Source organism: Cyprinus carpio, chromosome B7 (genome assembly GCF_018340385.1).
Source record: "Cyprinus carpio isolate SPL01 chromosome B7, ASM1834038v1, whole genome shotgun sequence".
Taxonomy (NCBI): Eukaryota; Metazoa; Chordata; class Actinopteri; order Cypriniformes; family Cyprinidae; genus Cyprinus; species Cyprinus carpio.
This window is the reverse complement of record NC_056603.1, coordinates 9,391,495-9,405,419: the sequence shown is the minus strand read 5'-3', so window position 1 is coordinate 9,405,419 and position 13,925 is coordinate 9,391,495. Positions and strand designations below refer to the sequence as shown.

Sequence of the window (13,925 nt, the reverse complement as noted above, 5' to 3'; positions counted from 1 at the left end):
TGGCCGGCCTGATTTATTGAACACATGGTAAAGTCTTCTATGAAACCTGCATATCCACTTCTATTCCAGGTCTCTTTAGGATGTGTTTGCTTTGACCATGAAATGTTCTTATGGTCAAGCATAAAGTAACTACACCTCTGTGTCTATTTCTTACTAGTTAGAGGCAGTTTTGTCTGTCAGGAAATAAAAATGAATCATGTCACTAAACAAAACCAGCTGTTTTTGCTGGATTCCCGCGTTTTCTGTTTTTGTGTGTGGCAGCAGCTCTTCCATACTGAAAGAAGAGTTAATGCATTGAGCGAACTCGTGTCATGAGGTTAAGGGAAAGGATTGGGCAAACTTCCACATCTGTGTCATTTCAGCTGTCATTAGACTGAAGCCAGTCCATGGCAATGAATTGATTGAGCAGATGGAGAGCCTCAATGTGATTGAGAAGGATGCAACAAGCACAGATAACAGTGGTTTTAGTCAGTGGCTTGAAAGCTGGCAGACTAGCTTCCTCCTGTCTGAAACTTAAATATCTGTCTGTGTAAAGTTCAAGTGAATTTAATTACGATTCCAGCGAGCACCTTGTTCATCATGCAGCTGCAGCTGAAAGAATTCTTCACTGTGTGATGCAATAGCACTGCTCCAGACAAATAGCAGACGCCTAACCAGGTTCAATCAACTTTTATTGTCTTTTTTAATTTACTTTAAAATACCAACAATTTGGACCCACAACACAGTTTCAAAGCAGGGTAAACTAAGTCAAATTTGGGCATTGACTTGTACAAATCATTTGACTCACAAACATAAAGTAAATAATGATTTAAGGAAGAACAAATGGAGTATTTTGTTATGGTGATATTGTGCATTCAGAAGTACACAGAATCCACAAACCAATCATATAACCATTTCAACATATGTTTCATATAAACATTAATCTACAATTAATCTACAATTAACATTATTACATAAGGATCACAGATTTAACAGAATGGGCTCTATTGGTTGTTTATAATGAGGTCTTGCTGGCAAATCTTCACCACATAAATAGAGTTTATGATGGAAATTTGGTAGTATTTCAAGGCAAACTGAGACATAACACATCCTTATTCTCTCATGACTTAATGCTGAGCACCAAATATTCTGACCTTGCTGACCTTTGGCGACCGTTTCGTTATTATTAAGTTGCAGTCACATTAGTGAAATTTCTCTGGCAAATAGTCAATGCTCAATAGTATAGCGATGCATGAAACATCACTCGTACAGAAGTCACTTTCAAATCAACTGTCAAATGTATCCTAATTACCATATCATGTTGTTTGATTGATAAAGACCATTCTCTTAAGCACATTTGAATTAAAACAGTGTCTACACATCAATTAGAAATTAAAGATATTTAAAGATTCAACAAACATTTTGGTTGTTATCTATACAGATGCACTGGACTGCCTCTCTTTAGATACCTATATTTGATATCTGAATATGTAAGACAAGAAATGTACAAATTGCCATGTTCATGAAATGTTGGGGAACTGTAACAATTTTAACTTAATGTAAATTAAATTATTCAATTTGTACGACCAAATGTGTAATTGTGCTTACAACTGCTCAGAATGGTATACCTCTGTGTTAATTTTTCTTAAAAGCCAATGCTATGAGCTTTTAGCCAATGTAACGATCATTTGCCAATTAACCTATCGGTAAGCCCCGCCCCCCTTTGTTGCTGTTGCTCACTTGGACAAACAAACGGAGTTGCTACTGTCTTAAAATGGCGGCTGCCAGTGTGAAAACCTTGTCCCAATATGTTTTTGATACGATTTGGACACAGAACCACCATCATTTAAGTTGGACTTAAATATACCATGGAGGGATGTATAAAATATTTCAAAATAAATATGCAAAAATATAGATCACAATGCAAACAGGAGAAGTCCTATGTTATGGTCATTACGACCGCAATGACAGCATCCCAGATCAACACTGTTTATGTACCACAGGGTAAGATTACATTAATTTACATATAACCAGTTTAATATGGAGAGTAGACATTAAATGTAGACCTTCGTGTATGTGTTTTTGACTTACACTGTACATGACGTGAGAACAGTTGCTTGTACGTTAGCACTGACTCACTAACTTTAACGTTAGTTTTAGCCAGAGTTACCTTGCTGAAGCACAAGATGACATTAACGTTCTGCTTGAGCAGATGAAAATTGTAACTTAATGAGAGTATGGCAACCAGAAAATGAACATTTTCGTCTTCTTTGGGATTGGGGGTGAATGCTTAGGGATATTTTTGCTCTGATTTGTTTGGGTTTAGGAAATAGAATAAAATAAATCCTATTGCCTATCTGCTCGGCGTACCTGGAAACAGTGTCATAAGTACCCCAGGCACATTGTTTTTCCATTTCTGTAGCATAAACACCATCAAACCAATGAAAGTTTCGAATCTTTCAATGTTTTTCTATGGGGTTGAAATCTAAAGATATCCGAGTTCCAGTCCCCGTGCAACTGATACTTGACTTCCATTGGCTCATCTGTGTTCGAGGAGGAGGGGCTTACCGATAGGTCACTTGGTACTGCACTTTCATGTGTCAATGAATGATATGATTAAGGGGTAGTTCACCCAAAAATAAACATCACTGATAACCAAAACTGTTAGTAGAGGTTTGGAAAGAAATGAGAGTGGGTACACAACGATTTTCATTTTTAAGTCAACTATCCCTTTAAACACTCTCACTGAATACCCTCTCACAGAGTGGTTGTACGGGAGGTACAGGTTCCATTTCGAAACACCATGTCAGAGGCCAAGCACTCCTTTGGAAAGTTTGGTGGGCCGCATGTGGTCTGACGCCGCAGGGCCACAGCACAGTAGTCCACCTGCTCAGCATCCAGTCCATTCTCCAGCCAGCGGAAACAAATGATACGCTGAAACGAGCGGCGGAAGTTGTCCGACACGAATCCGTAGAGAATGGGGTTGGCGCCGCTGTTAGCGTAGCTTAGAATGACAAATAGCTGAGTCACCATGGGGTCTGGCGGCTTGCGGAACACACTAATCAGCTGCACAATATAAAACGGCATCCAGCAGAGCACAAAAACGGCCACCACCAGAAGCACCATGCGTGTGATCTTCTTTTCAGAGCGCCGCCGCTGCAGCCAGCCCGCTTTTAGACCCACCGCTCGCATGCGCACTACAATCAAGCAGTAGCACAGACAGATGGCAGCCACGGGGAGCAAGAAACCAAGTAGGAACGTGTAGACCACAAACGCTTCTGACCACGAGGACTCAGGCCATAGGAAGTTGCAGTCCACTCCTCCGTCCTGCGCCGGAACCGTGTCCGCGAAGATGATTATGGGCAGAATTACAAGCAGCGAAAGTCCCCACACACAAACGTTGACTACTTTGGCAACGGTCGGCCGACGGTAGCGAGCCGCTTTGATTGGGTGCACCACTGCAATGTAGCGGTCCACGCTCAGCACGGTCAGGCAGAAGATGCTCGTGAACATGTTGATGCCATCCACACTGAGAACTAAACGACACATGAGTGAGCCAAACGGCCAGTGATGCACCGCGGCTGAGGTCGCCAGGAAGGGGACGCTCAACATGAAGAGTTCATCCGCAATGGCGAGATTGAGAATGTAGATGTTGGTGGCCGTCTTCATCTTGGCGTACTTGAGGATGACATAGATGACCATGGCGTTTCCTGTGACGCCGACACAGCACACCAGTGCATAGATGGAGGGGATGATGATCTTGCTGGCATCGGGTTCGGGTTCGTAATACTCATAGTCGCCAGTAGAGTTGAAAGGCAGACCGGTTGAGAACACAAAGTTCTCGCTGCCATTGTATCCAGCAAGCTCTGCCATTTTTTTTGTTGTAATGACTTGTATTTTTTGATGCTTTGTACCCAAATTGGGTTGTTCTGTTTGTGATTTCCAAAAGTCACTCAATGTCTTAATGTTGCTCTAAAGTTAGACATTCTCAAACAGTCACAAGTCTTGTTTTTCTTCAACTTCCAAGTGCCCTTGAAATTTTTGCACCAAACCAATTGACAGGTCCTTGTGACCAGCCCAACAGCCTCACATGGGTCTCATCTCCATCTCCTAAGGGACTCCATTTCCTTTAGAACTTGAAGATAATAAGCAGAAAAATTGGAATCCAAAGGCGAAATTGTTGCATCTGCAGAATTCTAAGTATGAGCATTCCTCTTCGATTCCTAAGCAAACCTGTGCTCATCTATGAGAGTGTGCAGGTATTGAAGGGCATGGCTCACTGAGCATCATTCAACTTCTCATTCTTGGCAGAGAGAAGGCATTCCAGCTCATTAATAAGAAACTGAGTCTGTGAATCAAAGAATTACTATGTTACTCTCCATGTGCTCTTGCCGCAAGAACAGCCTCCCAGTGGAGAACGTGATCCACAGCATATTGTTAAATCAAGATTAGTTCACCTGGAGTTGAAGCCGTTCCATCGTACCATCAAAAAGAAAAATTGTCTAGAGGAGTTTAGGTGTAATATATTTAGTTTGTTTGTTTTACTGGTATTCCTTTGTTCCAGGTGTCATTAAGATCTATAAAAAAAATAAAAATAAATCATGTTAGTTAAAGGCAGTGGTGGCAATCATAAGGTTTAAGGGGTGTCTGATTATGGCAAAAAAAGTCAAAATATCTTGACATCCTTAACCCTCATGTGTTTCATTTGGACCTGGAGATTTTTCCCCCGAAATTATAGTTAATGTTATCACATTGGACAGAGTATAAAAACTTCCTTAACTTTTTAGGGATTTTCTTAAAAGCTTGTTACACTTGTGGCATTCCCAATCAAAAAAGACAATAAATTGCTTCTAAATTTCTCATTATGCAATATTATCACCAAATATTGGATTTCATATTTTTATTAATTTATTTTCTTTAAATTAGCACAGGTTTTGTTGTTCTTTTTGGGACTGATTAATCGTTGGCTCCATTGAATTTTGAGTGAATATTGCTTAAATTATCCACAAATAATGCTTTTTTCACTCAAAAACCAAGATGCATAAAATATTGAACCCAAGATTTGGTAATAATGACAGATTTATAAGATATTTTAATTTTTGACCCTTTTTTTACCTTTAGATAAAGAATTTTCAACACAGCACAAAGTGTTTTTTTTTTCTTCAAATAAGTAAAGTTTTTTGTGCTTAAAAGAATCACTTGCCTGAATCATTTGCAATTTGAAGTAAATAATTAGTAATTTACTATCGTCGAAAAGGTGGAATTACTAATTGAGACAAATATTTTGAGAAACCTGTTCATCCCTGTCTGAGTTTGTGTGTCTGCATATCTATTTTCCCTGGATATAAAATGGATTCAGAGATTAGAAGTGAGATATATTTGTCATCCGTGTCATTGTGGATGCATGAGTGTGTGCGAGTGTGTCCGAAAGCTCTTTCAGCCATCCCCCTCTTCAATTAGAAGACAGACAGAGAGACACCTTTGACTTCAATCTGTTTGCTCACAAAGAGCAAACATCCTGCTGTAGGACTCGACCTTGGTGATGCCAAACAAATGAGAAAGTAATCAAAAGGAGAGGACAGAAAACACTAACCCCTGAAACCCCTCACAGCTCAAGCTGGGCAGCTAGTGCCCCTGATCATCCAAAAGGCAAATGCAATATTAAGCACAAATCTGGTAAGCTAATAAAACGAATGGCTGGAATACAAATGGCTTTGTGTCTGCTCCAGCAATGTATAAAACAGCTAATACACAGAAAAACAATACTGTGAGCAAAATTTTGAACACAGGAGCCCAGATAATAAATAAAGCTGCTCCGCGCCCCTTCCATTCAGTTTTACAGTTTCAAGCAGAGAGAGATAAAGATCTCTGTTTGGAAAAAAATTTAACATTTTGCTAAAACTCGATAATTCCAAGTGCCCAGTTGTGTTATTGCTAATAACAATCACTATGGTGTGTTTTTCCTGGGGACTTTTTAAAGCCATTTTTAAACCAAAATGGTTCCAAATTGTACTTGTATTTATAGCCCAAATGTATTTTCTTCTATGAATATCACCACCCAGGTAATTTCCTCAAATAAAAAAGACCCTGATTCTCGGCTTTCAATATTTTTCTGCTTTGAATGTTAAATCGAAAAATGAATGAACATAACATTGAGACTAAATTGATTCAACACTGAATCTGAGCTGGATAATGACACTATTGTCTTCTGTAAAGCTGCCTTTGAAATTATTTCCTAATTAATGAACTTTGGGACATTGACACTGTTATTAAACTGAATTGAATCAACATTGAACTACTTGAGCCCAATAATGTCACTGTTGTTTTATAATTAATTTGGCACCATTTTTTCCATATTTGTTACTGTGAAGCTGCTTAAATAAATGTGACTTGTCTATAGTTTTGTTTAATAATTTTCAGGTGAAAGGACTCCAAAAGCTTAATTCCTATATTTTTCATCATAGCTGCTCCCTGTTTACAGAGAAATGGTTCTTATAGAAATATAATCAGCCTAAAGGTTCTGTGCTTTAATGATACATACTTAACTTCAATGTATCAAATGGTGGAGAAAGGGAAATTACATTATCTACAAAGCATTTCAAAACCCTCTCACCCGGTAAATAGTGCATTCACTGCTGTTATCTCCATAAGGACTCCTGCTGATGCCAAAGCAAAAGCCTTTTCATGACGCAATGGACATTTCTTGTGATGTACTCTTCTGCTCATATAGGAGAAGCAATGGTAGAGAAGGTTTAAAGAAGCATGGGATGGAATAGAAATGAGGATGATACTAAACAGCAAGAAGAATGAAAGAATGGTTGAAAAGGAAAGTGAAGTGAGTGAAAGAGAAGAGAAAATAGTGACGGGGGAAAGGACCTTGAACAGATACACAAAAAGTGAGAACCAGCAGGAGAACAGAACACAGTGAGATAAAAAAAGAAAGGATTGTGAAAGAGGAGCAGGTCACAGGTGGACCGACTCACACGTACAACCGAGAGTGAGTTAAGACATGCTGGAGGAGCTCATGATGAAAGACAGAGATGAAGATCAAGGGAGTGAAAAAGAGGGAACGAGAATAAGTGAGAATGAGTTCACAGTGGAGAGGAAAACTCCATCACTGTTCTCTGACATTTTTCTCCAGCTCTCTCTCTGTCCCTGCCTCTCTCTCTCTCTCTCAGGTCACAGTAATGTCTCAGATAGTGGCACAAGTTAGAAATGTGGCTGGAAGAAGAGGTATGTGAAAATTGGGTGTAGCTGGTCAATGACAAATAAGGATGTCTGAGAAGATGAACAGGAGAAATCCTTCATAAATCTAGTTTAACAGTGCAAAGTTTTTAGAAATGCGAATTTCACATCAATGTTTTTCCCCTGGAAACACATTTATAGCTACCATTTTTGTGATGTAGCCATCAAGTAGAAAGTAATTTGCTTACACCCTGAATACACTGTACATCTTATTTAAATTCTTATCTTATTTTGTACAAAGATACAGAGCTGGGAAGTATTTGATTACATGTAATTTGGATTACGTAATCAGATTCCAAAAATTAAGTACTTGCACAGTAATAACATTTAAAAATACTCATAATCAGACTACAGTTGTTTTTTTTATGGATTACTTGATTTACATATCATTTACACAATAGCATTAATTTTCAATAATCAACTACTGATGAACACATTCATTCTTATTTGAATGATCACTAAATGCACAAAAAAAAATTACAAATTCACCAACTTTTTGTCATCTGATCCTCTGTCGCCTAACATATTTTATTTGAAATTTTGAAGCGAATATTTTAATTATATATAATATATAAAGATACTATATAATATATAAAGATACTCTCTATATATAAAGATACTAGCATTTAGATATTCATGCTATGTGCTGCATATTAGAGCATTTTTTTTGACAAGCAATTAAACAAAATATGCCTTAGTAAAAAACACAAAACTGTCATCTTTAAGAAAAAGTAATACAGAAACAAAAAGGTCTGACATGGATAAATGCACAAAAAATCAGCTCATTCGAAAATCTTGTACATATTGAACATGAAAGCAAAGCTAATTTTCAAAACAGTCAGTGAATATAAAATGAAAATTATAGCAAACGAAGCAGATTGGTTTCAAGGGTTGTTGTAGCAATTAATATCTGTAAAGCCTAATTTGCAAATGCATCATATTTTTGTCACCCTCCCACAAATGCACCATGTTTTACAAGACTGTGACGTTAGTTGAAGCACTAAAAGGAATGTAATAAACATCAATGCTGAAGTCTGAATAAAACACAGTACAAAGCATATTTTTGGACAAATGTGACTGATGCTTTTAGCACCTTTTACTGAACTCAGAGCATTTGTTTAACACAAAAGCCTTTGGCTATAGTATGTGGGTATGACAGACTACCCTTTAAAATCATGGTAAAAGGACAATAACGTGCTTTTCTGGCCTCTCTGTATTTGTCATTGTATACTAAAAGGGCAATAAACAAAGATAGGGCTTCACACCTTCACAGCATGTCATGTGACTGGATTGGCTCCCGTTAATCCAACTCAGCATGCTTTGTAACACCGTCTGTGTGTGCGTCTTCAAATGCAGCTCACTCAGCAACAGCCTACAGAGCCATTATGTTGAAAAGGACATCATCTGGTCATCATTATCATTATAATCAAAGCAAGTTTCTGTGGCGATTGAGTGTGAGCCTGCCTCGTTTTATCTTCTCGCTCATGCACACACTAAATACAGATATTACTCTAGTAGCAATGTCTCACTAGGATAAACAGTTATTTTGGTGATTCTTAAAGGGATAGTTTACCCCCCAAAAATTACATTTTGTCATAATTTACCCTCAAGTTGTTCCAAACGTGTAAGCCTTTCTTTCACCTGTTGAACACAAAAGAGGTTATTTTAAAGAATGCTAGCAATCAAACAGTTGCTGATAGCCATTGACTTCCAATACTATGGAAGTCAATGGCTACCGGCAACTGTGTGGTTTCCAACATTCTTCAGAATACCTTCTTTTGTGTTTAACAGAAGAAAGAAACTCATACATGTTTGTAACAACTTGAGGGTGAGTAAATTATGACTGAATTTTCATTCTTGGTTAATTCGTGGCTACTGTCCTTAATCTTTTGCTGTTTGCTAACTTCATTTAAACTTTTGTTATTTTGTCATTATTGTTAGTTATTTGTTGCATTGTAATGTACTGTAAAGACCTTCTACAATATCAGTGCATCAATTTGCCTTTTATCTTTTACATTGTAGTAATATTAATCAACATTTCCACATTCTGTTGCAGTGATTTGGACATTTTTTTCTGAAGGAAATGTGACTTCTGCTTGTCTGTTGTCATGATAATAGTGTTGTGGGTGGTTACCATGGTATTTATATGTGGTTGTTATTATGTTTTGGATGGTTTCTATGTGATAAGATGGATGTTTCTGGATGGTTGCTCAGTGAGTGTTTACTAGTGGAAGCCAAAAGAGCCCTCCATCAATTTTTACTCTCAGAAAAAAAGGTACAAAGCTATCACTGGGGCAGCACTAATATGTACCCAAAATACGGTATAAAAATGCTCCTTTTGAAAGATTACCACCTCAGTCACTACTTTTGAGAGTGTATAACATTCTTGGCCCTAGATATGTCTCCATATAAAATCTATAAGATTTTAAATCCGTTTAATGAGAAAAAATTATTGCTTGTAAAGCATTAACACGATTTTCCATGTGCATATTTAGAATGATGCTTGAAACCAACATTTTCCTGATGACATTTTTCCATTGGTAAAATACTGTTGTTGCTTCATTTCTTCTCTGAGGTCATGTGTTGTATGTTAAGCTGTTACTTTTTGTCTTTTAAAATTTTAATGAAATTTCCACACGCCATTAATAAAGCAAAAGTCTTAACTTCCCTACTTCTTATTACCATAATAAAACAGTTTGTTGGGTGATTTGTGGCACACATTGCTACTGGTGGCAGAAAGAGCGCAATGGCGTGTTATCACGTGTTATTGTGTTGCTTGTTTGCATGGCTTCACTTGACCATCGCGGAATCAGTCTGAAAAAGCGAGCTGCAGCGGGGGATATTAAACGAGCTCGTCTCTGCATCTGTACACTTGTCACGTCTCTGTACAGTGCCTCACACCACTCTCTTGCACTAGCTGTGGGAGGGAGGGTATTTTATTTAGTCAGTGTGCAGCTACAAGAGAAAATGAATGTGAACGTGATCGATGAAACCACATTCTGATGTGCATTCAAATAGAGCGTGTTAAGAAAACTTCCTATAGCAAACACACAGACTCCACCTTGTGGCAACATCATGAGGTCTGCACTGTATTACAAAAGCTATCTATCTATCTATCTATCTATCTATCTATCTATCTATCTATGCCTATTTATTTTGTGTTGTGTATATTTAGAAACACATAGTTACTGTAAATAGAATCATATTTATTATTATTATTAATTATTATTATGTGTATTTTCAGTCTATTTTCAGTATTACTAATCTTTTAACATATATACATACAGTATAAATACTATATACATAAATAAATACATTATAAAAATTTTTAACAATATTTTTTGCTTAATTATTATTATTATTATTATTACTGTTGTTATTGAGCGTGATTTATCATTTTTCAAACCTATTCATCTTTATATAAAATATATGTTGTTATATCTCATATATTAGGGACTGTTGGAAATGTAACCTCATAAATGTATAACAATCTGATAGAACTGTCCAAAGGGAAATTAACATATTGGTCCAAAAGGCATTATAACTTTCCTTCCTGCAGACTCTGTACTGTTGTACTCAGGTTTAGCAGGTTGTCCTTGGAGCAGACGATTAATGTGACTCGTGGAGACAGGACAGAAGATAAATAGATCAGATACTTCACCGGGCTGCTTTCTTCTTTCAGCTTGTGTTAAGATGTCTGAGTCTGATTTTATCTGTCTGTTGAGTTTTTACAGACACAATAGATTTCCATTTTCTCCTTATATAGCTGTTCAATAGCTCTTTGTCGGTTTGTTTTAAATGATCTTGTCTACTTCAACAGAACATCAGTAGAGGTCAGTGTGAGTCTGCCAGTAGTTTGTACACAGTTAGTCAGTGTAATGAGACTTCTAGTTATTCAGGTTAACCAGACCTCCTGGGACACATTTCTGCTCTGCACGCTTCCTTTAAGCAGCAACAGATATTTATACTGTTACTAAACTTCCAGCCGTGTAAAATGAGGGAAGTTGTGGCCTAATGGTTAGAGAGTCGGACTTCCAATCGAAGGGTTGTGAGTTCGAGTCTCGGGCCGGCAGGAATTGTGGGTGGGGGGAGTGCATGTACAGTTCTCTCTCCACCTTCAATACCATGACTTAGGTGCCCGTGAGCAAGGCATCGAACCCCCAACTCCCGGGCGCCGCAGCATAAAAATGGCTGCCCACTGCTCTGGGTGTGTGTTCACAGTGTGTGTGTGTGTGTTCACTGCTCTGTGTGTGTGCACTTTCGGATGGGTTAAATGCAGAGCACGAATTCTGAGTAATGTAATATGACATCTGTCAGTTTTTGCTAAAGATGTTTTGAGCGAAACCTACTTGACATTAATAAAAATGAGCTCAGATAATGTAATATGACATCTGTCAGTTTTTGCTAAAGATGTTTTGAGCGAAACCTACTTGACATTAATAAATAAAATGAACTACTAATGAACCACTAAGTCTGCTATTATTATATGCAAAAATAAATTAGCAAAGTGATTTTAAAATAAAGAATAAAGTCAACAGAAATATCAATAGCAGTTTACATAAAAATAAAAAGCAATAAATGGAATTTTCTTGTTCATGATTTCTGAGGTCTTGATAAATTATTTTAAATACTGATTTATGTGATTGAGTTGTGAACACTTAAAATATCAGATAAACTCTCTGTCTTTATAGCTTAGGGAATATTCAGACTTTGAAAATGTCTTCATATTTAAAAGGATTGGCTCTACTTATGTTTATAATAATAGGATTTATATCATTCCTTCAAATCCTGCAGACAAGTACCTTTCCAAGAGGTCAGCAGTATCACCTGTCCCTAATATAGCTGAGAATGACACATGAAAGATACTGTCCTTATAACACAGCTCATACTGGTGAAAACTACAGCAGTGACCTAGTGATATGCAAGCCAGTTACTTAAGCTTTTTTGAGTTGTAACCAGTGATCCACTAATAGTTTAATAATATTGGTAATGTTATATGATACATATATGATAGATGGAATGTTACACATTTATGAGGTTATGATTTATGAGGTTACGTTTTTGATATTCCCTAATTTATGAAATATAACCAAGTATGTTTTATATAAAATGAATAGGATTGAAAAATGATAAATCATGCTCAATAATAATAACAGTAATATATATATATATATATATATATATATATATATATATATATATATATATAGTCTACATCAATAAGGCTCAAGTTCCCCACCTTTAAAAAATAAAATAATAAATTGAGAAATAAATGTGTTTCCTTTAACTCATATTTTCACACTGGGTATCATTATAGTGTTTATATTTTTTAGATGATGTGTTGTGTCTTTTTGATGTATTTGTGTATTAACCTGTTTTTGATGCCTTTGTATGAATGAAGGAAACTGCTTGCTCTCTCTCTCTCTCCTCTTCACACACAGTTACAGATCTGAAACATCAGTTCTATAATATAATTCAAAGACTTTGAGGTCTTGTTATGTGTGAAGGAAATAACATTTATGAATGATTTTTTTATCTGTAGACAGTATATTTCTTATTATATTTATTACTCCATAGACATAAAATCAGAATCATTCATATATGTCATTTCCCTCACATGCAACAAAACCTGAAAGTCTTTGAATGAAAAAAAAAATTATGCTAAATTGTTTATATTTTTCGTTTACTATAACTCAGCAATCTGCATTTCCATTTAAAGTGTATTTCGTGTAAAGATGCTGTATTTTTTACCTGATGTGTTTCAGATGAGTAGAGTTGTGTTGGTTTGTGATCCTGCTTGATTTAAATCAGAAGGAAGCTGCTGATATGTCAGTCTGTTTGTGCAGGTTGTTCTGTATCATCCTCATGAAGCTGGAAACACTGACGAAGCTGAAGCATCTTCTGGTCTCCAGCTCTTTCATCCATCCACCCGCCAACCTGCTATCAGTCAGTTTCTCTCTGTCTCCATCTGTCTCTCTCTCCCTCGTTCTTGTGCTGCCTTCACATATTCTCCTTGATTCCAGTGCTTGTGCACTGATGTTCCCTCTCTCTCTCTCTCTCTCTCTCACTTCTGGTGTGATTGTTGAGGGCGAGTGAACGGAGTGGTGCGAGTGCGGGTGGCTCACTGTGAGTGATCTTTTTTCTTTGTTTTCTTGCTTGTGCTTTCTCTAGTGGTGGGTTCTTGGAGCTGTTGTTCCTGCTTTACTTTTGGGCAGTGTACTGCCTGTTTATCAGGGAGGTATGTCAGCCCAAGTGTGAATTTGAGCTCGCTTACGCTTATCTACCTCCAGAGTGAATAACGCAGCTGTAATTTGTCTTGACAGTATTGATAAAGCAAATATCGTTGAGCACGGAGTTACTGTTGGCAGCAAGTTTATTCCTGTCCTTCCCCTCTCATTACCATCTAAGAAAGTTACTTTATCGAATGTTCCCTCATTCGTGAGTGATGATACTCAGACCCTGTCCTGTTACAGAAAACTGGTGTCACCAATTAAAAAAATCCTGATAAGTACTCAATCCCCTCTTTTGAAACACATCATCTCCTTTAGGCGCTTTGTATACATGGTAGTTCAAGATGACCCTGAGTTAGACCTGTCACTTAAAGGGGTCATATGATGCGATTTCAATTTTTCCTTTCTCTTTGCAGTGTTACAAGCTCTTGGTGCATAAAGAAGATCTGTAAAGTTGCAAATACTAAAGTC

General features: G+C 37.1%; 1 protein-coding gene across 1 annotated transcript; it reads right to left on the bottom strand.

Moving 5' to 3' along the window:
* Nucleotides 1-654: 654 nt before the first annotated feature.
* On the bottom strand, nt 655-13,405 carry LOC109093533 (somatostatin receptor type 1-like). Its single transcript, XM_042727109.1, has 2 exons — nt 12,976-13,405; nt 655-4,556 (listed from the first exon to the last, which is right to left on the bottom strand). The coding sequence occupies exon 2, from the start codon at nt 3,850-3,852 to the stop codon at nt 2,737-2,739; it is 1,116 nt and encodes a 371-aa protein (XP_042583043.1). The 5' UTR covers nt 3,853-4,556; nt 12,976-13,405; the 3' UTR covers nt 655-2,736.
* Nucleotides 13,406-13,925: the final 520 nt, after the last annotated feature.